Source organism: Corvus hawaiiensis, chromosome 1 (genome assembly GCF_020740725.1).
Source record: "Corvus hawaiiensis isolate bCorHaw1 chromosome 1, bCorHaw1.pri.cur, whole genome shotgun sequence".
In the NCBI taxonomy this organism is placed as follows: domain Eukaryota; kingdom Metazoa; phylum Chordata; class Aves; order Passeriformes; family Corvidae; genus Corvus; species Corvus hawaiiensis.
The window spans coordinates 65,336,497-65,362,435 of NC_063213.1; the positions used below are offsets into that span (position 1 = coordinate 65,336,497).

Genomic DNA, 25,939 nt, shown 5'->3' on the forward strand with positions numbered 1-25,939 from the left:
GCCTCCTCAGCAGCCCCCCAGTTTCTGGAAGGCCGTGGGCATGTGCTGTACAGATGGTTTTGCGTGCTGGGCACCAACAAATTTCAAACCTGTGGTGATGCTGTGCCCACACATGCGAGAGGCAGTGCTTACTGAGCATCCAGTGGATGCCTGGTCAGCTCTTTCCCTTCAGGGAAGCCCAAACTTTCCAGATATAGTTCCCATGCAGAAACACCATCTGGTCTGCCAGACAACCAAGAAGATGATCCTGGATAAAAGTAAAGACCTAAAAATCAAATGCTGGCTTGGCATAGTGTCCGTGCAAAGGCAACAGGGAGATATCCAGGCACCTTATCTGTGGCTCCACTTCTCCTGCACTTACTTGGTTGTTGGTACCTTCTGGGCTTACTTCTCCCCAAGGAAGGTTTTGTTATGTGTGTATGAGTTGCCCACTTGAAAAAAACATGCTGTTTTGGGCTTCACAGTCAAGGGAAGAGCTGCATGGCTAAACCTCTGCTGGAGTTTGGGAGACTTCTATTCTTCACGAGCTTTTCCTCAGATGGGCAGGCAGAAAGCATTATAGGCAGGGCCATGGCTGTGTGGGCTCACAGTTGCCCCTAGGCAGGTGACCCAGATCTCACACAGCCCTTTGGCACCACTGCCAGGCCACTGCCACCAGCACCCAACCCGCTCATGGAAGGCATGAACCCTGGTCCCCTCTTTGCCTCTCAGGAGCCCCTGTCATGGCAAAGAGTTGGGTTTTGATTTCAGGGGGAGGGAAGGAAGGAGAGCAATTACCGAGTGTGAGGTTATCTCCAGTTCCTTGGCATGTAAGTGTTGCAGGGAGCTCCTTGCAGATCAAAAGAAGAGGGATACATCAGGGAGGGGAGCTTACCAAGTACTCTGCAGTCCAACTCACTGACAGCAAACATTATACTCACCTCTTTCCTGGGGGAGTTGCAGGGAGTCCAGCTTTGTTTGGAAGGGAGGTTTGACAGGACTCATGTGATGGATACTGTGAAAAGTTTCCAGGGAGCAATTAAAAAGGGGTAAGGGCAGGCAGATTCTTTTAGCATTTTTCCATTACTATTTGGGTAACTGGAAGAGCTACTTGTGAAATTCTGAAGCAACAGTAAATTCCTGGAGAGACACAAGATGCTCCAAACATTTTGTTCCTGACCAAACTGTTCTAAGTTTTGCTCCCTACAAACAAAAAGTGAGAAAATGCCAAACCAGTCATCCAAGTAAATGTACAGTTCAGTGCTTGTTTTATGCCACCTCTTTTGGGCACCTCTTCTAAACAGAGGGTTTTTGCAAGTCCTTTTCTTTCCCTGTGTAACTTGACATTTCTTTAGAACATCTTCATATTCCTTTTGTAAGGCAACAAATTCTGCTTCTCTGTTCTATTTTGTCTCTCCCCTTCCCTTGCGTCTTCTGTGAAAAGTACAGAAATTTCTTCCACATAATAAACAGACATTCCCGCACCAGTAATTTTTGTTTTGTCTCAGGCAATCCATCAATCTTGTGTGATTAAAAGGTAATGCCTGTATGTGGCTTGTATCTCTTTCTACTAAGAAGATTTTTTTATACCAATATATTGGGCAGGGCAAAGTTCTTCCAGTCATGAACACGAAATGAATGTAAAAACAATTATCCATTTGAACCAGACTTTCAGAAGTCAGTTGAAGGAACACTAAACAGTTATAGGCAAGAAACTGGCAAGATCACTGTTTTGCCATGCAAGCTGAAATTTGATTAATTTGGCAGCTGTTTGACTAGAAATTAGAAGAGAGTTTTGAGAGTTATGAGAGAAAATCAGGAAATTTTTTGCTTTTAAAACTCTTTAAAACTCAGCAGTACTTCTCCTCCCCTGGAGGTTTATGAGCATGCAGCAACTTCTGTATTTAATAAAGCAAGCAAGCTAGCACAGCAGAAAGACTGAAAATCTTCCAGGGGAGGTGGGGCTCAATCTTCATGTGATAACAGACCAGAAAATGTGGTTTCTGGAAATATAGTCCTCAGCATCTTGGTTTGCATAGTCCAAATCTGCAATCATGTATCTTGCTTTATCCAGAGCTGAGGTCTAATTTAGAAGCACTCCACAGTGTCAAGCACTGAACATGGCCTGACTGACATCTCTGGAAATCTCCTTGCCCTCGCTTGAGAGGGATCTCTCTGGAGGTCAGGCTGCCTGGCCAGAATGAATCTTAGTTCCCTCCAGCAGTAGGAAGGTAGCCAGTGCATATGAACGATGTGGAAGAGAAGGTCCCATGGTATGAATCATCTGCTTTCCCTGGTGGAAACAGGATGGTTCTAATCAACGTGTTACAAAAAAACCAGAGAAACCTCTTTCCTGAAAATGATCAACATATGCCATTTGTGTGACAAGTCTAACTTAAGAGCAGTAAATTGGGAGTCAGTCAGTATTGTTAAGGATGCCTTGGAAGTTTCTTGGCGTTAATGAAGGTTTCACTGGAAATTAAAGACTTTAAAACTGCTTTTTTATCAGATGTGGGAATGCAAAATTAATGCAGGTGCAGTAACCATGACCCAGTGGAGAGGCTGTAGGCTGAAACTCAGAAGATCTGGTTTCTGTTTTGGGATGTGCTGATTGTGACATGGAAAAATACTTTTTGCTAGATTTAGGAAAGTTTAACACTTTTGGCAGTCACAAATCCAGTTTTATCCTTCTGTGCTCCCAACCTTTCTGTGCAGTTAGTTTTCCAATTGTTGAGTCTCCAGGGTCAAAGCTTTTTACCCTCCAGTCTGGAAGCTACTAACAGTCTGCAAGAGATCACCAGGTGATTTGTGGGAAGTGCCATAATTTAAAAACAAAATTAATTATTGCCAAAGGCATCATGAACAGTCGGAATGGGGAAAACACAGATACTGAACATGCCTAATTATACTTGGCTGCAAAGAAAAGCTGCTGTGATAAGTCTGTTCTGTGCAGACACTTTGATTTGTTTCCTAAAAGATGTAAGTTACTCTGGATAGGACCATTGCTTTCAATGCATGGCTCTGTCACCATGGTGCCCAAACTGGTGTTTCTCAGCCTGTTCTGCATTTGGAGTCAAAGTTCATCTCACCTCCCCCAACAGCAAATCTGAAAGTGACAGTATATTCCGTTTTATGCATGAACTCTGTAGTTAAGGCATTAGTTCAAGATGTAGAAGAATCAAATTCAAACTCACCACCTTCCCTGAGGGAATGTGAAAACCCATCTCTGACCTTTTGGAAGGTTGTTCTTGCATTCAGGCTCCCAGCAGTTCTCAGCCTCTCCCTCCCACTTCCTATGGAGTATTTCCATCCTTCCTAAGACAGCTGTGACCTTGCAGCTCACAAGAGAAGGCCCTTGCTTGTGAAGAGGTGGGGACAGGTCAGGTTCAGTGTTTGCTCAAATTAAAAGCTCAGCATTTTAGTAACATGTTTGCTAACAAGGCTCTAAAGAAAAACAGAGCACTGAAATGGGGAGCCAAGGCATAAAGTGAGCTGGGACAAACACTTATTGAAGTCATAAACAAGCATTTTTCACTTGGAGCCTCTATTGCAAGTGAAGAAAGTATATTTCCTGCATTTCAGTTTCTTCATTTTAGCTTGGTCAACCACTTGTTCATTAGAACTGAGAAAGTAATGACAGCTTAACAGATCTGTAAATTTCCTTCTCCTACCCACCAGTCTATGAATCAACTGAGACATCAGGATTAGGATCTACTCATTCCAGGCTGTTCAAGCACTAGTTAGCAGTTATTTAATGAGCGTCGGTTTTCTTTGTATAATAATACAGTCAATTTTAAATACAAAACGTGTTTTGACATCTTCTTCTTTCATATCCAAATCATTTCATATGACTTTATTTGATAATGGAAAGCAATGCTGCCTTTTGGTATGTTATTATAGCCCAATTTCTACCCAAAGGCAATTCAGCATAGCTACTAAGAAAAAAACCTGAATTACCTAGTAAGTACAAAATATAATTTGCCCTTTTCTAATATAATAAAAGGTAAATATTAAACACTTAAAAGGTAAAAGCATAAGCATTTGAATAAAAATGTCTGTTGTTTCAGTATTTGAACATATATATATATCACATTCTGAGTTAGCAAAACAAGAAAGTATGAAATACGGCAAAAGTCTTCAGTCGCTATGGAAGAAATCTCAGTGGTTACCAACTACTAAGCATCAACTGCTCTTTGGAAAAATGATTAAATACAAATTCAAAACAGGAATAAAATCTGATAACATTAGCCAAGGTCACTTGCTTTCTCCTTTAAGTGACAGTTAAAATAGATTGTTTAAATCCCACACATATGAATCACTCCACCCAAGCTCATTTTTCACAACAGGAGGTAGCGAGTTTTTGTGCCTCTGCGGTTGAAAGGGAGGAGGAAGGAGGCAGGCTGCTAACCCTGTCACTGCTGGCTGCTGTTTCGCTTCACCTCCGCTCACTCCCGGCCCTCCCTTGCAAACAGCTTCCAGCAAATGCACTTCTCTCACCTTGCTCTCTATTGCCTTTCCCAGGAGCAAGGCACCTGTGTTTTCTGCCTGGCCTTTCACCTTCCAAACATACATCTCTCTGCCCTTGTCCCACTTATGTTCCCCACAGACGTCTGGTGATGGAGAGGTACCTCTGAAACGATCAGATAGATCTGACCAGAAATGCTTGAAGGAGCCTGAGATTTCCATGGAGTGGCAAGTCGCAACAGGTCAGACTTCTAGGACATGCAGGAAACTCAGACCTACCTTTTCTCCTCTGAAGGGAGAAAAGCAGAGAGATGGGCATCCTGGGAAGTCAGAAGATGAAAAGCAAAGCAGCCTTGATGCATTGGTTCTCCCCAGGAAAAGAGAGGCTGTTTACTATGCTGCTTCTTACCTGGGACTTATCCACTTCCCTCCTTTCTGCCTGACTCAGAGTCACTCCATCATTGCACATCCTGCCCACATTTTGTACTAAACCAGCCCAGCCCAAATGCAGCATAACTCCCCTGGATACCTGTTGGGAGAGTTTCAAAATCCCACCAAACCTCTCACTGCAATTATACCTCCTTCCAGGAATAGGACGTGGGCTCTGGGGCATTTCCAAGGGCAGCCACGTCCTTCTGCCGGTATGTTGCTGTGCATGCAGGTTACCAAATTCCCTGATGCCAGCTGTTGCCTCTGAATTATTCCAAAACTGTTTGCCATTGCTTTTTTGTTCTGCTGTTTTGGTTTGGTTTTGTGTTGGCTTTGGTTTTTTTTCAAAATAAGCATGCTGAGTGTAGCATGCTGGCAGCCATCAATATTCAGATCAAAGATCACTATGTGATGCACTGCCCAGGGGATAAAGAGAAACAGGAGATGACATTGGGTGCTGTTAAAACTTATCTACTGCTTAGCTCCATTGCAAGTCTGAAGGCAGAGAACTGGCTCAAGGCAGGTTTGTCTGCCTTGACTGAAAGGCATAACTGCCTGATTGTAAAGCCTTGTGACTGTGCATATTTTGGGAGTTTAATGCAGAGAAGAGCAGGATTTGCACCCACGTGAAACTGCTTTGAATCCAGGCTTAGGGCATTTTCTGTGAGAAAAGAGTTGATATTTCCTCTTCCTTAATTGTCATGAAAATGAGTCACAACTTAATGCTGGACCATTTTCTATGCCAGATGAGAACAGCACAGTGATTCTTTGTTCAGATACCTGAAATGATAAAAACAATGCAAGGATGAGAACATCAAATTTCAGTGCTCAAATCAGAGATTCTCCTTCCCTCAGTTGGTATCTGAAATGTCTGCATTTTTTCAAGTGTGAAATTAATGAAAGAAAACGTGAACATCTCTCCTTTTGAGATGCGCATGATTTCATGGCAAGTGCTTCATGCATATTTTTGACTTGCCTTTGAGCCTTGCCCAATCACAAAGTTCACTACACTGGAAACTATTTCTCTGTGCAATCAAATCTGGTTAAGCCTGAAGTCTGAGGGTAAATGTTCTATCTGGATTTGTAAAATGATTTGCAAATGTGATTAAAACCAGCCTAGCTTTTCATGGTGAATTATGAAAATGATGCATCTGACAGAGATGTTAACCTGAGCACTGCCAGTGATTGCATTGCTGTATTCAGCACCCTCCTTTCTCTTTTGTTAGAACAACAGGAGCACAGTCATACATTTGACAGTGTCCCACATAGGGCATATGTGGGACACAGCCCAATGTGTACTGCATTAGATTCGTGATTCCATACTGTCCTTAATAAAGCTGCCCTACTTTCCTTGTTGCTATGCTTTTCTAATATTAGAAGTGCTGAGTGCTATCACGTAGCCTTATTAATATTAAAAAAAATATTCTCCTATTACTGGGTGATCCTCATTCATCCACTTTTGGTCATTTGTCCTACACTGAAAGGTGGTGCGTCCTTAAGCACTAGAAAGGCGTGTACACAGCTGGAACACTATCCTTTGCATTATAGGTGAGGCATGGGTCAACTGGAAGTTCCCTGCCATAGCCTTCTCTTGGATGAGAAATTATGAAGTCCTTTCATGAGGGTTTATTTAATAAACCACAGTTGCTGCACCAGTTTCTAAAATGCTAAGTATCCATTTTATTCCTAATGATTAATGCCTGAAGCCTGATGATGATATATATAGTTATCTGAGGTATTAAAATACTTTTGAAGAAACATTCTTCTCTTAAATAAAGTTCTTTTGAAGGATGTCTTTTAATTTCAAGAAGAAGATTAAGCCTTGCTTAAATATTAACAGGGAATTCTGGTGTGGAAATTTTATCTGTTTATCTTGAGTTGGGAGTCAGTCTCTAGCAGTTATGATTTCAAAGACCACCTCAAAAGTATAACCTCATTAAAATTGGTGCCTAGTTGCCTGCCTCAGTTTGCAGATTTCATATGAGTCACTCTCTCCTATTCATTTTGATGGTGATGATTCAGGCCTGGGTATCAGAAATCATTTTACTGTGTTTGTTTGGGCATACCAGGGCAGGACCTGTTCTGAATAATTGCTGACACAGGGCAAGGCAGAAAGAGGAAGGGGAAGCAATTAAGCCTGATTTCAAGAAGGAAGTCTCCAGCTTCGAAAAAGCCAAGAAATACCTTTGGCTCTTAGGAGGGAGAGAATTTAAAAAAAATCTGATGGTTTCTTTGTTATCAGGAAACCGGTGCTCCAAGTTTCTGATCCCCTGAAACACTTAACAGCATACTCTCCTCACCCCGTTGTGGATGGGGACCTGAGGGACCCTAGGAATGGACAGGCTTTCCTCCTCTGACCAGCAGACATTGCTGCATTCCTGAGGATAGCAACACTCAACTTCTTCACTGCAGACATTGCAAAGGTTCAGTATTTGCCTGGATTGAAGAAAGAACCTCCAGAAACAACCAAAAATAATGGATTTACTATTGCAGATAAAGGCGAAATCGTAAGGAGCCAGAAGCCTAGAAACTGGACTGGACTGAATTTACCCTCTGTGTAATTAAACAAGACATGATTGACTATTATTGATTTAATGAAACAAGGTCACAGAGCAGGTAATGCAGGCCAGACTTCAACACAATCACATCAGTACAGCTGGCAAATCTAAGGCCTGAGATTTAACAGGGTTACAGTCTTAAAGAGCATGATTTTAAGGGAGCAATAGCTGTAATGTCTGAAAGCAAACTGTACTAACCTTGCTTGTGCTACAGTGCTAGCATGAACCTAGCTAATGGTTTTTCTCTATTTTTTTTCCCCAACGCATAAAAAAGAAAGACTCATTAACTTGCATCTATTTTTTTCAGATTAAAAATAATCACAGTACCAATCCACAGCTCCACTTGTTTGTGCCATAAATTCAAAATTGAAATGGAAGCAAAGGAGGAAGGCTGATTATGATCATAGGATCATACTTTAGGCTGGCAGGGAGCTCAGTAGATAATGCAGTAAATACCACTGCCTCAGAACATTTCCCTTCCTAGCAGGGAAAGAGAAGGCTGGCATTTCATTGTGTCCAGGAAGCTAACAAATCCAGACCTTTGGACAGATTATAGGAAAAGTGCAAGTTTCTGTACTGAATATCATTAAAATACAAATATGTAAAGACCAGCAGCAGGACACAAGCCTGCATGAGATGAGAGCACCCTCCAGAGACAATTAGCTGGGTTCATCTATTTCCAAGAAAGAGATGCACCTGGGATTCAGTATCTTTCTAGTGTGCACAGGATATGGGCTTGTTTCAACAGGTAGACAGACATTCCTTCCTTCTCTGCCTGAATCACTGAGCCTTTGTTAAACAGCAGCAGCTTTTCCACTGTGAAATGGAACTGATTTGCAGTATCGCGGAAGGCTGTCAAAGTCTGCAGTATTTAGCATATCCGACAATTTAAAATTATTCATGCAATAGACATATTTTTCTTTAAAACCTGTTCCATACCTATCTCCATTAAGGTTTCTTGCAAGTCACATTGAAATCCCAACTGCTTTCTGAGAGAGGACATTTGAGGAGGGAGCTGACTGATTCCAGCATGGAACAGTCTTGAGTTACACTCCTTGACCACTTTTCTTAGAGTGCAAGAGCTCTTTATCCTGGTGTGTAGGAAATTGAGCAAGGCAGGCTGTAAAATGGCATGGCTGAGCACAGATCTGCTCCTCAAACAGGAGTACAAAAGAAATGCACAGGCAGTGGAAGCAGTGACAGGTGACCTGGCAGAAGAGTACAAGGATATGGTTTGAATGAGTAGGGATGGAGTCAGGAAAACCAAGGCAAAGCTAGAACAGGAGTTGGCAAGGGATGTGAAGAATAACAAGACGCAATTCTATAAGTACTTAGGTCCGAAAATAAAGGCTGAAGAGAGGGTACCTCTCCCTTAGAAGCAAGAGGGGTGAACTGGTAGCAAGTGATATGGAGAAGGCTGAGGTACTCCATGAATTCTTTACCTCAGCCTTCACTGGCAGTCACACTTCCCTCTTCTCTCAAGTCCCTGATCCTCTGGGTGGGTGTGGGGGAAGTGAAGTCCCTTCCACTATAAGCAAAGAGCAGATTCAGGATCACTTGATGAAGCTGAATAATCACAAGTTTATGGTATTGGATGAAATGCATCCCAGGGTCCTGAGGGAACTGACTGCTGTCACTCTCCATCATATCTGAAAGGTCACAGCAGTCAGAAGAAGTTCCTGGTAACTGGAAAAGGGAAACATCACTCCCATTTTTAAAAAAGTGAGAAAGGAAGAGCTAGTAAACGACAGAGTGGTAACCCTCACCCCTGTGCATTGGAAGACCAAGGAGTGGATTCTCCTAGAAGATAGATTAAGGCATGTGGTGTGGGTCCAGAGGAGGCCATAAAGATGATGAAAGCACCTCTCCTGTGAAGACAGACTGAGAGAGCTGGGGTTGTTCAGCCTGGAGAAGAGAAGGCTTCAGTGAGACCTCTTTGCAGCCTTCTGTTGCGCTATGGGGGTTTATAAAAGGGAGGGAGAGGGACTTTTTGTATGGGAAGACAGTTACAGCACAAGGGACAATGGTTTTAAATTTAAAGAGAGCAGGTTTAGATTAGATATCAGGAAGACATTCTTTACTATTAGGATGGTGAAGCACTGGAAGAGGTTGCCCAGAGAAGCTGTGGCTGCCCCATTCCTGGAAGTGTTTGAGGCTGGACTAGATAGGGGTTTGAGCAACCTGATCTAGTGGAAGGTGTCCCTGCCCATGGCAGGGGGGTTGGAATTAGATGACCTTTAAGGTGCCTTCCAACCCAAATCATTTTATAATTCTATGACTTTACAATAAAAGGGGGCTTTCTGAGAAACTGAACCCTTTCAAATCCCACCCTGCATGGCCAGGCTTAGAAGTCTAGAAATCACAACACATGCTCACTTTCATCCACTCCTGCATGACTTAAAAAGTGATGATTCTCTGCTATTTTCATTCCAAAGTAACATCTTGGATGCCCTGCAAGCAACGTGCAATGCAATATTGCTAAAATAATAACCACTTCAGCTGCATATTACAGCTATTTGCACAGCACTTAACAAGTGTGATATGACACAAACTACTGCTTAGGCTCAAAACCGTTTTTCAGAATTAAGAATTTCTATATGACTCATTCCCACTGTTGTTTTTTTTCTCCCAGTGAAGTACTAATATGACAATTCCCTTCTCCATGGGTCTACTTACATAGTTCAAAAACCACAGATTTGCTAAGGCGGCTTACGAAGCTTTAGCTACTGCTGCCCAGTCCATGGAATTTGTCCAGGGTCTCTGGAGGCCTGGAAGAAGCCCAGGCAGGGCAGTAAACAGCCAAGGCACAGAAAGTTAAATTTCTTGTGGGCAGGAATCCTGCCTCCTCTGCAGACCCAGTACCTGGTGCTGTGCTCTAGGTCTGTCTCAGGAGTGGCTGGTTTGCTGAAGGCACGTCAGGGATTTCATAAGCAGGTGCATGCAACACATCTGATGATGCAGTGCTTGCATGTTTGCTGCCTGCTGCATATGCCCATGTTCCTGTCAGGAGGGAATGCCTGACGTGAGCTTTAAGCACATATTACACCATCATGGGTCGTGGTTGCACCCATGTAGCTGTGTGGCTATTCCCTGCTTTCATTAGGTGATCCCAGGTGTGAAAAATGAGGTTCACTCTCCTGTCAGAATTTAAAGAGTTTAATATAAAGACAATAAGAGACACATAAAATAAAGCAAAGGGATAACGGCCGGGTGCCTTGGCGCTCTGCCAAGAGCACCCCTGATGCCCGAGGTGAGTCCTTTTTATACCATTTTTACTGTCTGTTCTCTATTCATATTAAAACTTTTCCTGGAGCTGTTCTGCATGGCCACTCCTTGGTTCCGCCTTTTTAGAGCATGCGTAGTCTTCTTCCTTGTGGTTTTATTTCTTTTGATTCTTGGGGTTGGGCCCGCTAGGTAAGAGTCGATGGTAGGGTGGATCTCTTAATTCTCCAGACAGTCAGGGCTGATTGCAGCTTTGGCCTCTTTGCCCCCCGGGCAGAGCGGTGATAAGGGCTCTCGGACCCTCCTGGCCGCCCGTTCTCCAGCGGAGCAGCCTTTGGGCCCTTTTGTTCCCCGGACAAAGTGTTGACTAGCAGCTCCTTGGGCCTCATCCTCTGCTCGCTTGGAGGTTATCTTACTTGCTCACACTTGCTAACATTCTTGCTAAAACGAGAGAAAACTACATCCACACAGCAAAAAGCATTTCTAACATTATATAATATCTACCTTTATACTTTGCGAGAAGCCAATATTATAATATATGTTTATAACACAGGTACATCTCTACTAACAGGTTCTCCACTTGCTTTCTCATGTTATTGAACTGTGATCAACAGGAGCTTAGGAAAGCCAGCCAGACCAGAATTGTAAGTGTATGCCATCTGAGTGTCCTACTTCGGGTGCCTAGTTGTCCTAGTTGTCCCAAAAAGACCCAACAGAGAACAACAGAGAACATTGTGCTCATTTTCTCTGAGCCTTAGTTTCTCCACATGTACAGTGAGAATACACGCACTTGTCTTCATAGGATGTCACAGATTATCAGAGAGTGGAAATTGTACTTGTTTAGGTGCTCCTCTGTGCCTTAGTGAACAGAGCAGCAATGCATTCACAACTATCTTGTTAGTGATTTCGTTTCTTGAAGCTTTGGTAGCTTTCTCACAGTCCAACCACACTGGGCGTACACTGGGCATTCTTCTAAAGAAAGGTTCTGGAAGTGGGAAGGAATAAACATAGAAATTGTACTGAACAGGCTCAGAGACCCCAGGCATGGTCACAATTCCCATTGATCAGAACAGAAGAGGGCTGAATGTATTATGAACCCTTTGCTAGCAACGTGGTCTACTCTAGTTTTCTCTGATGCACGTTGGACCATTTAATACTACAAATGTTAAAGCAATTTCTGCCTTCAGAACTCAGAGCAAGAACTTCTGTGGATTGTCTCAGTGGAAATGCATTCAAAGAGACACTAAAACAAACTTGCTCTTCACAAGAACAAATTCCTGTCAGCTTGGGAAACTGCCAGTTGTGTGGCATTAGACGTAAAAAAAGACTTGAGCAACTCATTTCAGACATCCTTTCTTGTGCTGCACTTTAAAGCTGTGGATGAGTCAGTACAGCTGAGTAGGAGAACCAGACAGGTTTGAATCACCACTTTTTCCCCATCTCTGAAGCAACACTATTTCCATGCAAATAATTTCAACCTCAGAGTTATAAAAGAAGCCCAATAGTGGTGAACACTAACCTCATACCCCAGAAGGAATTGACTGGTTAATGAAAATTCTCAGCTGTTTCATGTTTAAAGACACTGATCTATGTAAAAGGAAATGAGCTAATTAATCTTAAAATCCTGGAAATTGAGAAGAATCTGGAGAGAGAGCAAGCTCCATTTCAGGGTTTCTCTGAAGCTATGTCTTACTCAGCTCTTTCCCTTCTTTTTCAGAAGGATGTATGAGAGGTTTGAGAAATACAGCTGAGGAGTCTGACTGGATAAATGTTTAAAATCTGAGAAAGAGCAGATTTTCTTTTAAGTACAGAGAAGTGAAAAAGAAGCAGTGTGGGATCCTGGTACTCCATCAGGTAGATCTTATCTTTGTGTTGAGTTGAGCAGGCTCTAGAACTGAAAGTTCTGCAATACGTGGGAAGATGCCTTCACACATTTGGAAAGTAAATTGGGGATGTGTATTGACTAAGTGCTATCTGTATGTGGGAGACCACCAACTTTCTGCATTTTACTTATGCTAACAGATAATGCTTATTTCCATGTCATGTATGCTTGATTGATTTTATTTATCCTCTTATATTTAGTACTTTCAACCTAATAGCTACTTTAATAATAATAAAACTAAATACAAAAGCTAAATAAAACATTTTTTGGTAGTTAAGTAAGGGAGTTTCAAATTTTTGCAAACAATTGTATGAGAATTACGTAGAACTGCTACTGAGCTGGGATTTCTCACAAAAAGTTGGTAATATACCTGTTATATCCATTGCCCAGTATAATGACTTGGAGCCACAAAACTCGGCTGAAGTAAGTAAAAGGAGTAGAACTGTGACTGCAACACTTTCATTAGTTTCCCGCAGAATTCATTACAGAACTTAGTATAGAAACAGAAAAAGGATGTATGAGACGTTTATGGTTTTGTTTGTTTTTTCTATGTGCAACTTTATTCTAATAACTTAGTTCTGTTTTCAGAAAAAAAGTCAAGAAAGAACAAAATCACTGTCTCTGTGAGAGAAATCTCTGGGTGCATGTCTTCCTTGAAGGAAACTTTAGCAACTTTAAGAACAAAATGCTGGCTGTCTTGACAAGACTGACATGTTTAGAAGTGTAAAGGTATAATATACAGAGTACAAGAGGCTTTGTAGTTCAATACACTCAACCCAGGGAACCTTGGTCCTCGTCAGACACATCCTTCAATGTGAGGCACTTAGTTGTTGTCCTAATCTCCATTGTTTTGCACAAAAAAAATCTTCCCTAGATTTCTGATTTCAAGTCAGAGGTAACTGGCAGCATTAGTGATGTGGACTTGAGCAAAGATTCTGCGTTCACTCACGTTTGCAGTTGCCTACAGCGTAGTGAGGACATGGTCTGTATTCCTGAAAGGCCAATTGTCCTTCACTGGCTTCCTTCAGTCCTTCTGGGTGCTCATGAGGACAGGCAGGCATAGCAATAGGTGGTCCTATTTCACACAATTAATTGAGAAAGATTTGACCCTGCTCCAATACAAACAGTCTGCAGTGTGTCCCCAGAAGTCCCTGCAACAAATGAGAGGGAACACAGGGCTGCTGCAGTGTGATAATTCAGGTTGCTCAGAAGTTGACTTGGCTGCTGGAGTGCTGAGGGCTAGGTGCCATCTGCCCAATTTAACTCCGTAAAGTTATGTTAACCTAACTGGAGAAAAGAAATTAAAAAGTAAAGCAAGGAAAAATTCTTTTTAGGAAACAGTGAACAGAGCAGAATGTAATAATTTAATTGCCTAGTGCTCAATTCCCAGTTTGAATGCTTTACTGAGTATTTCCTAAAACAGGGACCTTACATAGAACTTCATAAAGTGGCTTGTGCCTACTAAAATAATAAAAGCTATATATTGATTGAATAGGCACATAGCATCTACTTCTCTTCAACCTTCATGTATTTAGCCTGTTCCTGTAACCTGGCTACTTTTCCAGGTTTTTTTATTATGCACAGACAAGCAATTAAAACAAGACAGATATTCTAAATTCTCATCATGGGAACAACCCCTATCAGCAGGTTTGAATGTCTGATGGAGAGCCCAAAAGCAATCTTTGTATTTTAAAGAAAGGTAGTATCCCTGTGGTTCTCTGACAAATAGATCTGGATTGTATTTCAATTGTCAGAAGCCAAAGACTGTCCATCTCCTTCACTGCAGTGCTAATAGTGCATGGAAAGCAAAACATGTTTAACTTGCATCAAGCCTTTCAGTGTCTCTGGCTTTTTGTAATAAAGAAGTGTTTGCTGTGAGATGGTGGCAGAAAAAAAACCCCACCCCACCTCTTTACAGAGTATGAGAGAAGAGTACTGGCTTCCAAGCCTTATTTTTTTGAACACTGGTGGATTATGTTTCCAACATTGTCCCTGGCACACTTCCAGGAGTCTCATATAGGAAAGGTTTTTAATTTCTTTTGTATTTTCTTATACTTTCCTTTTCCCTTTACTTTCTTCTAATTCCTTCCTCCCTTTCCTTCCTTACCTTTCTCTTCCTTTCTCCTAGGAACTAGTAAAGAAGACAATATGTGGCAAAACATCTTATATTCCAATTGGACGCAGGATGTTTTGTAATTTTTCTTTTAAAGAGTCAGATAGGCAGTGAGGTAACTGTGGGCACTCACAGGAGCTACTCTGCTCTCACACCGGCTGATCTGTGCACAGAGCCAGGGCAGAGATTCACCTGTGGGAACGAGGTCTGCACGGACCTGTGTGAGGCCAATGGGCACTGCAGTGCTCTCCTCTCCTGCTCCCACCTAGCGGCCTCCAGGTCGGCAGGAGAGTGGCTCTGGGGGCCCAGCGTTCGGCCCAGACAGAGGCAAAGGTGGGATGAGCAGGAGCGGGCACGGGGCACTGCAGTGGTGCTGGAAGGTTTCGTCTCCTGGAAAGGGAGTTTTTACAAGGGCATGTAGTCATAGGACAAGGGGCAAAGGTGGGTTTAGATCAGACATTAGGAAGAAATTCTTCACTATGAGAGTGGTGAGACACTGGAACACGTTGCCCAGAGAGGTTGTGGCTGTCCCATCTCTGAAGGTGTTCAAGGACGGGTTGGATGGGGGTTTGAGCAACCTGATGTAATGGAAGGTGTCCCTGCCCATGGCGGGGGGGCTGGAACAAGATGCTCTTTAAGGTCCTTTCCAACCGAAGCCATTCTATGATTTTATGATTCTATTATTTGATGTGTTGCATGCTACGCACCTGCTTATGAAATCCCTGACGTGCCTTCAGCAAACCAGCCACTCCTGAGACAGACCTAGAGCACAGCACCAGGTACTGGGTCTGCAGAGGAGGCAGGATTCCTGCCCACAAGAAATTTAACTTTCCGTGCCTTGGCTGTTTACTGCCCTGCCTGGGCTTCTTCCAGGCCTCCAGAGACCCTGGACAAATGCTGTGGACTGAGCAACAGTAGCTAAAGCTTCGTAAGCCGCCTTAGCAAATCTGTGGTTTTTGAACTATGTAAGTAGACCCATGGAGAAAGGGATTGTCATATTGATGCTTTGCTGGGAAAAAAAGGGAGAACCAATGTCCCAGTAAAGCTGAAGAGTCTTGATATTTGTAAGGGGAGTGAATGAACAACAGTCCGGTGTGGGATGGGTGGGTACTGGGCACCGCAGGCGAGTGGATGTGGTAGGAAGCGCAGGTGGTGGAGCTGGAATCCGACCCCGCGCACGGCAGCGGTCGGGGTTCAGGGCAGCTCCCCTCGTGCTCTGGGACATCTCTGTTCTGGAGGACAGTCCTAGGGCGAGACGGACCGCAGGGCGATGGACACGACCAGCTCACGCCGGTCTGCCGCTGTGGCTCTCCCAGCTCTCCTGTGCCTTCACTGGGGCGTGACTCCGACGACTCCCCATCACCACGACCCCTCAGAGGTCCTCCCGTTGGGGAAGAGGCGGGAGAGCAAGGCAAGTCCCCGGAGATGCCCCGATACCGACCCGCCAGGCGGACGGCAAACCCTCGCGGTGCCGCGGAGCGCACCTGCAGGCGATGCCTGCACCGTGGCCCCGCATCCCGGGACGCGCCGCGCGGCCGGGCGGGTGCTCCCAGGGGCGCCCTGCGGCGCCGGTGCCGGCGGCGGGGCGGTGCCGGGGCGGGCGGCCGCCAATGGTGCGGCGGGGGCGGTGCGGGCGGTGCAGGAACACCCGGGAGGTGACAGCGACGCGCCGCCCTCCCGGCGGCGAGCGGGCGCCGGCGAACATGGCAGAGGAGCGGCGCTGAGCCCGCGCCGCCGCCCGGGGAAGGGCGGTTGCCCCTGCGCGCCCAGCGGAGGGAGCGCAGCGCCGGCTCCTCCTCGGGGCTGTGTGTGATGGTGCGGGCATGGCGGGGCAGCCGGCGGCCGCGGCGCTGCTGAGGCGGGGGGCGGCTGGTCCCGGCCCCGGCAGCAGCAGCAGCAGCGGTATCGAGCGGAGGCTGCCTCCCTCTCCCCGCTGAGAGAAGGAGGGAGCGCCTGGCTTCGCCGTGCCACTCGCCTCGCCGCCGCCATGCTGCCCGGGGTGGGGGTGTTCGGCACCGGGCTGACGGCGCGGGTGATCGTGCCGCTGCTGAAGGCGGAGGGCTTCGCCGTGAAGGCGCTGTGGGGCCGCACGCCCGAGGAGGCGGAGGAGCTGGCCAAGGAGATGAGCGTCCCCTTCTACACCAGCCGCATCGACGAGGTGCTGCTGCACCAGGACGTCGACCTGGTCTGTGTCAACCTGCCGCCGCCGCTCACCCGGCAGGTCGCCGTCAAGACCCTGGGTGAGTGCGGGCGGCCAGGGGGGCGACCCCGCCTCGGGCTCGGGATTCGCGCTCGCCTCGGGCTGAATGGAATTGAGCCCCCCCTCCCGCTCAGCGCGGAGTTTTCCGTTTGCTTTACTCTTCACCCCGTTTCCCTATTCCCCGTGTCCCCAGAGAGGGGCTGGCCGAGCCGCGGGTGCAGGCCGAGGACCGGCGGGGCGCGGGGGATGGCGCTGCGGCAGCTCGGTGTGACATCCCGTATCCCCGGTCCCCGCCGGCGTGGTCCCTCGGCACCGGGGACCCGCCCCTCCGGGATGCTCCGGCAAGCCTGGGCAGGGCCGGGCCTGACACCCCAGGGTGCGGGAGGAGGGAGCAGGTGTCATCCGTGTCGTGGTAAAAAGGAGAAAGTCGCGGTAGAAGGGAGGAAATAATCATCCCGCCCGCCGGTTCCCGTCCGTGGCTGGCAAGGGAGCGAGGATCCGAGCGTCGCGCCCGCCCTGGGGCACCCGCGCTGCTCGGGGGGTGCGGGTGTCCGCACTGCCCCGGCCCCCGGACCCCAGCTGCGAGCCAGAGGAGGAGGCAGGAAGCGGTGACAGCAGAGGAAACGCTGTTACTGCCGAGGCTTAGCGAAGCTCACGTACAAAGGGAAGGAGGGACTGAAAAAGTAGGCATGCACCGTGGTGAGCTGCTCTGGTTTCAGGCGTGCAGAAGCGGGCCGCATCTCGCTTTCTCCTGTGTGAGCGCAAGTCTGGGCTTTACTCTTTCAGCTTCGTGATCACTGGTCCTCGGACACTGGCTTTCCGATGGATTTTAGTGGAAGCACTTTCTGCAGTAAGGAAGTCTTAATTTGTCCCCGCAAATATAGGTGACAAAAGGTGAAAATGAGAGGAAAACGAGGTGTCGTCGCAGAGAGTGTGGAGGTTTATGAGCCGGCATGGCTGGTCCGGCTCTCGGGCTTTGGCTAAGTAGGCTGATTGCTATCACTCTCGGCCTCATAAATGTGTGTGGCATGTTGTAGTGTTACATTGCTACTAGCACACTCATTAGTCACCATTCAAATGCTGCTAATATCGCAGCCAGCTAGTGTTTTCAACATTTAAAATTAAGCAATTAAGGAAATTAAGTCAGTACCTAAAGAACAAATCCTGCCTCAAGTACAGTGTAGGCATTTGTCTGGAATCTTTGCTCAGTGTTACTTTCTGTACTCGGAAATGCTTGTTCTTTTAGTCAGAACATTTGCTTTTCTTTTATAATACACTTTTGACTTTTTCCTGAAGATGCTACACTTGCACCAGAAGCCTGACTTGCTTGCCAGAATGATGCGTGAATAAATTTGTAATGTAGAAGTATATATCCCAGAAAACGTATATAAAGGACAGTATAAGGTAACAAGGTTTCACGTTTGACACGCATTCATTTGGCGACAATTATGTCAGTTTTCCTGTGACACTATCTTCCTGCAGGTGTTGCTCATGGAAGTGTCCCAGCTTGCCTGGGATCTTAGAGGTAGAGTCCCGTGAGGTTTCAGGCAGACACAAGGCAGCTGGTAGAAGAATAAAAATTCTGAAATAATAAAGAAACAAAATTGGTGTGCTTTTTCTCAGAGGGCCGGACACATGTCGAGCATAATAAAGTAATAATGTTTTGTCCTTCTCTGAATATTTGCAGATAAAGAAAAAAAAAAGTCTGTTCTCAGACATGAGCTGAATTTATGAATGGTTCTATGAATTGATGTAGCTGAGATGTTCATGGTAACTTGCTGATGCAATCTGCTAGCAACAGACCAGAGCAGGAAAAAAAGGTGTTTTCTCTCTGTTTATTAGAACAGCACTATTCTTGGTTCCCTTTCACCTCTAGTTAAAGGGTTTCCTCCCTTTCCCCAGTGGTCATTATTTATATGTTGTAGGGGTAACGATGTTTGTGTAAAAGTGCATGGAATGGTCATTAAACAGGGATTAAACAGGTTACAAGGTGATAATGTGCAACATCTGATAATTTTTTTGGGGGGTTTTATATAAAAGATTATTACAGAAATGTATCTTGGACTACAAATAATTCTTCTCACAGTTACTTCAGAGGTAAATTTTCCTAATTTTTTTTTTTTTTTAATATGGACATTGGGTCTATAACAGTGAAAGTTCTTGCATGTTCTTATAGGTTCAAACAGGGAGCTAGAGCAGCAGTTTCCAAACTGCTGAGAGGATTATCTCTCTTCTGGCAGCTCCATCTCCTAGTTCTGCTTGTCCTTCATGACTTGGGAACTGCTGTGCCCTGGAGTGATTATTTTGCTTTAATCAATGCATTTTCTGGTTTGTTGGAGAGAGTGCAATTCAAGTGGGAGGTTCAGAAGGCTCTGGTAAACAGGGGCAATGTTATATAGGCTGAGGAAAGCAAAAGATGGAAAAACATTCCTTACTCTTGAAATTTCACACAAGAAATATTATGTAGCAGCTAGTGATAGGACATAGATGGGGATACCAGAAGTTTTACAGGTGGAGACTTCAGATGTCTAAACATGGCGTCCTGCATTGCAGTAGAAGAGGTTGAAGAAGACATGAGTTACTTCTTAATAACACATACGTCTGGCTTCGCTATTACAGGATGTGTATCTGGCCTGGGAAGAGGCAGGGACCAACTTTTCTTTGATACCTGTGTTTTATTTTAAATGGTCTTGTTTCCCAAAGCTGTGTTCTCATTTGTTAAAAGTTTCATTATTAAGAAGTAGAAGCCCAAGGAAGCAGTTGCAGGTGTTTCCGTCACCCATCTAGAGCTGAGTTTACACTGTGGATTTGCAGCACGTTAAGTCCACTCTGGGCTGTTTCTGATGCAGACTCCAGAGGTGAAGGTGGGGTGAAACAGGTGTCCCTGCAGCTGTGTTGAACTCTGGCCATTCAGTGGGAAGGACTCAGTTGTTTTGTTTTCACTGATGCACCTGACATGTAGATGTATTGCTGCTTGAAATGTGTTTTTGGCTTAGTGGCCTATCAACTGCTGTTGAAACTGAAATGAATGTATGCCCCAGCTGAGGAAGTCCCCAAACTGTGGCTTTCTGGCAGCTTTTGAAGGGAGAAAATGGGAGAAAAAAGCTTCAAACTTGCCCTGTTAGCTTTTCCTCTAAACCTCTACTGCCTGTCTCTGTTAGAAATAGGTTCCTGAGCTGCATCTGACTCTATGGTGGTATTCTTAGGAGTAGGATCAATGTTGGGCAAGTCTTTGGAACAGACTGAAATCAAGAGAGAATTGGAAACCAGGCTGGTTTGAACAGTGACCAAAAGCACAAATAGAACACATGGTGTTTCATGTGAAATATGCTGATGGCCTCTGTCACTTCTGGATAAAAGGAATCAAATTCCTTGTTTGCTTCTATAAAATGGACCTGATTGACTCTTTCCCTTTCTTGCTGCTGGTCTGTCCTGCTCAGAATTTAAATTTAGGAGCTCTTTTTATTATTGCTTTGAATTCTCTCCCTGGAGCATAATATAAAACTAATGTCCTGACTGACTTGTTGCTTGGTCGTCAAGAAAGATCAATGGATGAATATTTAGGTAAGCACTGAGAACAGTCCTGCTGTTGAATAGGGGCGGTTTCCATTCTCACTGAACTGAAACATTCAGTGTGTTTGCTAGAAATTGTCCTCTTTTCCTCTGCCTGCATGCTTCAGCAGTGCAGTTGTATCCCAGGCCTGATCAGGCAGGGGTGGTGTGTTTGCTTACAGGGATGAAATATGTCACCTATTGAGTGCCTATTTGTGCCCAGCATCAGAAGAGCTGCTAGTACAGACAACATGATATGACCCTCCACCTAGTTCAAAACTGTCAGCACATGACTCTTGCCAGTGTAATCGCTCCTCAGTCAATTAGATATGACATTCTTCAGATCCTGACTGAAAACACTTGCTTTGTGTGACTGAGTAGCTGCCATATCAGGTGAAATGATTTACTGTGTATGGTTCTGAGAAGACCTTGGTGACATTTCATCTTGAAGGCACAGATGTTTCTATGTGCCTGGTCCTGTTGGTGTTTGCGTAAAGTCGACTTTGCTAAAGAGAGCTTATTCCTGAGTTCCACATAAGTGCTTTTGGGGAGCAAATGTTCTGTTTTTGAGAAGATTCAAGTACCAGATGTTTAGCATATCTCTGGAGATGTTATCCTTGATTCTATTTACAGTTGTTTTGCTTACTCTTTCATCCCAAGTTGAGGACAGGAACACTGAGCTGTGTGTTGAATATTTACTGCACGTGTTCACAGCCATGTCTACGTAGTATGAGTTTTTAAAATGTTTATGTTGTAGAAGTGCATGATAGGAGTCCATTCTGCCTGGGGACTACATGAAGTACGACTTTACCAGGACTCCAGAAGCTGCTCCTCTTAAGGAGCACTTAAAGTTTTTTGCTGATTGGTGGTTCTTCTATGCTTGATTGTGGTCATGAGGGAGCATCTTTATTTAGAGAGGAACATAAATAGTACTGCCCAGATCCTTACCTTCCCATCACTTCATAGGAAGCACTGGCTCCACACAGGTGTGCAATATAGGCCTGCTGTCCAAAATGTGTTTGTGAGAGCTCTGTGTTAAAGCACTGACAATATTATTGCTGGATCTATCTCTGAGGTGGGAGGAACATCCAGCTGCAATGACATAATTTACAGATCTGATGCAATCTCTAATTAATTTCTACATTCCTCTGCACCCATGCAAATCAGGCAGAAGTTAGGTTGTAGCAGGGGATAAAACTCAGTCCATAGTTTATGAAGCATTAGGATTCTTGGGGAAGAGATGCCCTATTAAGGGAAAACATTATCATGACTGTATATTATTAATAGCAATGTAATTCCTGTCCTATAATACTGAGTTTAAATTTGACCTAACAGCAGTGGCTTTCAGCAGAACACGCTCCTGTACTTGGAAGGCAGATGACTTTGCGGCATATTAAATGTGAATTATGGTCATCTTATTGTGAAAGAAGTCAGATGAAGTGCTGTCTGTCTTTAATCAGCAGAGCTAGCAAAGGCTGTGATGCCTTTTTTTTTTACATTTATTGGAAAGGCAGTCCAAAGAGCCTGCTGGCAATCGGCTGCATGTCGTCTTTCTACTTGAGTGATGAAGGTATACCACAGGAAATGGCATCTAACTCTTCCATTGACCTTTTTCTCTCAGTATGGCAGACCTTTAATGCCAGTATTATTCCTGTAAAATTCCTACAGAGATATTTGGCCTCCGAGACAGTTCAGGTAAAGACCACTGATCAGGTTTAAAACTCAAACTAATAAAAATAATAATAAGAAACCAACAGAACCCCCCCCCACCTCTTGTTTCCTTTCTGACCTTCAAATCAAAGGTGTGTTTTCATTTTTCCCAATTGCTCTCTTCTGTGTAAAAGTAGTCACCAGTTCTGTTGTTGCAGTGGTAGGTGGGTTGGGAGCCCAGTATGGACCAGACTTGGAATACTGTGACACTGAGCTCATGCTGTGATGACACACCCAAATTTGCCTAGCCTAAGAAAGAGCCAATTGTGATGGAAGTGGTTGTTTTAAACAGTGTTAGACATGAAGATCTTACCATGATCCTGTGTCCAGTCAGATCAGTTTGTGTTGCTGCAGTTTCTTCCCTACTGTTTTTAAACAGAGTGCTTGGCCTTGGTGATCCCAAAATGCTGTCTCCAGACCATTGTGGGCAACTGAAGTGGGTTGGGCTGACTCTCCTCAGGTTGGCTGCAGGAGTAGCCTAGGCCTACTCAGCTGGAGGAGGGGAGATGTGGAAAGCAGCATCTCTCAAGTTTGGTAGGTTACTGTCCGCTATCAGATTTTACTGTGCTCTGTAGGTGAGTTGGTTGAAACATATGGCAGCCCAAGCCCGCAGCAGCCCCAATTCTCCCTGTGATTTAAATGGCAAAACGTGCCGGAGCACAGACACCCTCCTTCCATCTGCTTGACTGCTGGGGGTTGGACCTTTGGCATGGTGAAGAAAACGAGAGCGTTGCTGACCTCTGCCAGTGTTTCATTTGATCTATCATGCTTTGTTAGTCAGAGCCCATAGTCAGGGGTGATACTTTGAAGAGAAGTCTTCCTATTAATATATGTGTTGGGGTGCTGTTGTTGTCTTTGTTTTTTTTTTGTTTGTTTGTTTGTTTGTTTTGGTAAAGTCCATATGCAAGTCCTTACGACATTTATCATTTCACTGTGCTTTGAACACTATTGTTGCGCTATTCTGCTCTTACATCATGTTAGCAATGGTGGCAAATACAGCTATTTTTTTTTACTGTCTGTGGTGCTGGAAAAACTCATCTGTTCCAAGACTGGTGCACACCAGGGCTGTTTCCAGCACAGGTCCTCCCAGGGCACCCTTGTCAGTGCAAACAGAGACAAACCAGCATTAGCAGTGCAGTAATACCTTGATTTGGCGTTGCAAATGGATGGAAGAGGTAAGCAGCTCTCTGAGGCATGGCTTCTGGTGTGGCTGAGGAAGATTTGACTAGTGTGAGTTAACTAAAATAGAGCTGGAAGTAGTAAAATATCTCCCATGAGCAAAGGAGGCATTGGTGCTAAAGATGCAGGCATGCATGTCTAGCCTTGTGGCTGTGCTAGTGAGGATCTCCTTCTGTGTTTCACTTGATGGCACAGTTCGTACAGTGAGTACCACACAGACAACATCTTGTGTGGCTATTTTTTTTTTTGTTAAAATGGCACAGCTGTGCTGTTGCACAAACAGAAAATGTGCAGCATAGCTTGATTCTATGAGAAGATGAGAGAAGGTATTGATAAAAGGTGTGTTTATAGTGTTAGAGCTGTGCCCAGGCTATGTATTGTAATTATTTAACTTCTAGAATAGAATATTGTGCTCCTGTAACATGGGAAACATCAGAAGACAGATACTTTATTTTTGTTATTGTTGTTATTATTATTTCTTGCATAGCTTTGTGCCTTCATTCTTGACACTGTGATGCCTGAGCTGTCTGAACGATCTTCAGTAGACCTTCCCTCTGTGACTTTGTCTTGTTGCTTGGTTTTAGGGACTTGAGTTGCCAAGTGATCAGTGGTATAGGTAAAGGAAGGACTTGCAAGCTACTTCTGTTCCAGATTTTGAAAGAATATTAAATAATAAATTCAGGGAGAATATGTAGGTAAATGTGGAGAAGGGAAAATATGTTGAGCAAATAAAAAGACTAGATTTCCAAGCTTCCCATAGTTACCTCTTTTCTCTCTTTTTTTTTTCCTTTTTTTGTTTTTTTGTTTTTTTTCTTAAAGCCCTCTCATGCCTGAGATTGACAGTACATGACAGAGGTTTGCTGTATGCTCCTGACATGGGTAGTTGAGCACAACCCCTGATGGAGGCAGGGTGAAAGCTCTGCAAAACCCTAAATACGTTGTTCTATCTGCTTTTGTTTGAAAACCAGGTAAACTGTGTTGAAGCATATTGCAGCTTACTGTCCTTTTCTTTGTATGTGTAGCAGATTTTGCCCATTGTGCAATCGTGATGGCAGAGCACCAAGGATGAAAATGGAGTTAAATTTTCAGGATAGCCAAGATGGGCATTTTTCACAGGCCACTGCAATGCAACAGCCCCCTTCACTGTTAATATCTGTTTGCCACAGTACTTTTTCAAGTGGCTATGAATTGTTCTGGTTGCTTCAAACCACTGAAGCAGAAATGTTTACCCTACTGCTTTTTATTATCCATGTAGCAAACTCTGAGCTCCTAAGAGTAAGCTGTCAAAGTCAGTGACTTCATTTGCAAGGTCAGCATGCATGCCAGTAACAAAACCACACTCCTTAAAAAAAGTTATTTTGGGTCTTAAGTCTTGATATAAACAAATTTATTTAAATGGCTATGTAATTAAAGAGGGACAATCTCTTGTGTAGGTTTCCTAAATTGATTTAAGGCCTGGCTTGCACATAGATTTTTGTACCAGTATAATTATGACTGCAAGGGGTGTGATTTCTGTAATGCAATAATTGCTCTGTGGTCACTGGAATTCCAGCTGGTGTGACTTGGCATGAACATTTTTCTGCCAGCACAGTGGCACCTGTATGTGATACAGGTTATTCCTGCTCCTGTGCAGACATGAGTGGTCAGTTGCATACATCTTTGGAGCGTTCAGCTGGCACAGATGTATCTGTGTTACAGTCCAGCTCTAGGTGTATTGGTATAGCTGTGCTCTGCACAAAGATGGTCCATTTATTCATTCCAGTGGTTCATGGTTGTGGACACTGTGAGGAATTTGGTTTGGCTATTGAGTCACTGTCAGTTTGGAGACCTTTGAACAAAAGTCTCCAAAAGGTCTCCAAACTTCCGTGCTTGTTCAGGAGTTGGTTATGCTAAAAATGTGGTGAAGAGCAGAGGAGGATGAACCTTGCTGCCCTGCACAGCTGCCACCGACCACCCGTGTCAGACAAGACTCATCCACCTGGCAAGTGTAAGCATAATTATCCTTGAGCACTGTGGATGCCTGGGATAGCTGCACCTCCAGATGGTGGAACTGGCATCCAGGAACATAAACACCAGATCTTATGAATACACAGGTTTGACTGGCAGAGTAACGGGAGTTACGGAGGCTGAGAGTTTACCCTCTCTTGCCCTTTAGAAAGAGACCACAGCATCCTTTGTTTTAGCGTAGCCAGGGCTAATGATGAAAGGTTTTTTTTTATTGGGCCTAACTCCTAACTATGAGCATGGTGAAGAGCATGGAAAATGAGAACATGGTGTGAGGAACTTGCTTGGTAGTAATGTAAGAGTAAACATAGTGATTTAACACAGGGAGTAAAATTGCTTTTGTCATTTGATACTGTGCTAGAGTTTATCTCAGGGTGAAAACTGGTGCCTTCAATTCCATCACAGCAGCAATCACAACTTTAGTGAAGCAGATGGAAGTGAAAAAAAGGCAGCACCTTTGTTTTGCATTCTGATGTTTCCATGGCTTTTATCAGCAATAAAGACCCTTGTTCTGGCACTTCTTTGCAGTGAATGTTTGGCTGTCTTCAGCTATTCCATCTGGAAATTTTTTTTGCCAGGAAATGCCCAGAAGGGAGGTTATGGTTGAATTAAATACTGTTTCTAGGGTACTGGGCTTCACATGGCTA

The 25,939-nt window shown here is 44.5% G+C and overlaps 1 protein-coding gene across 1 annotated transcript in view; it reads left to right on the plus strand.

Moving 5' to 3' along the window:
* The first annotated feature begins 16,315 nt into the window (after positions 1-16,315).
* GFOD1 (glucose-fructose oxidoreductase domain containing 1) overlaps positions 16,316-25,939 on the plus strand; it is a 66,939-nt gene continuing 57,315 nt past the window's right edge. The window contains exon 1 of the mRNA XM_048308870.1: positions 16,316-16,887. Coding sequence (XP_048164827.1) covers positions 16,635-16,887 — 253 coding nt within the window. The 5' untranslated portion in view covers positions 16,316-16,634. The remainder of the gene's footprint in view (positions 16,888-25,939) is intronic.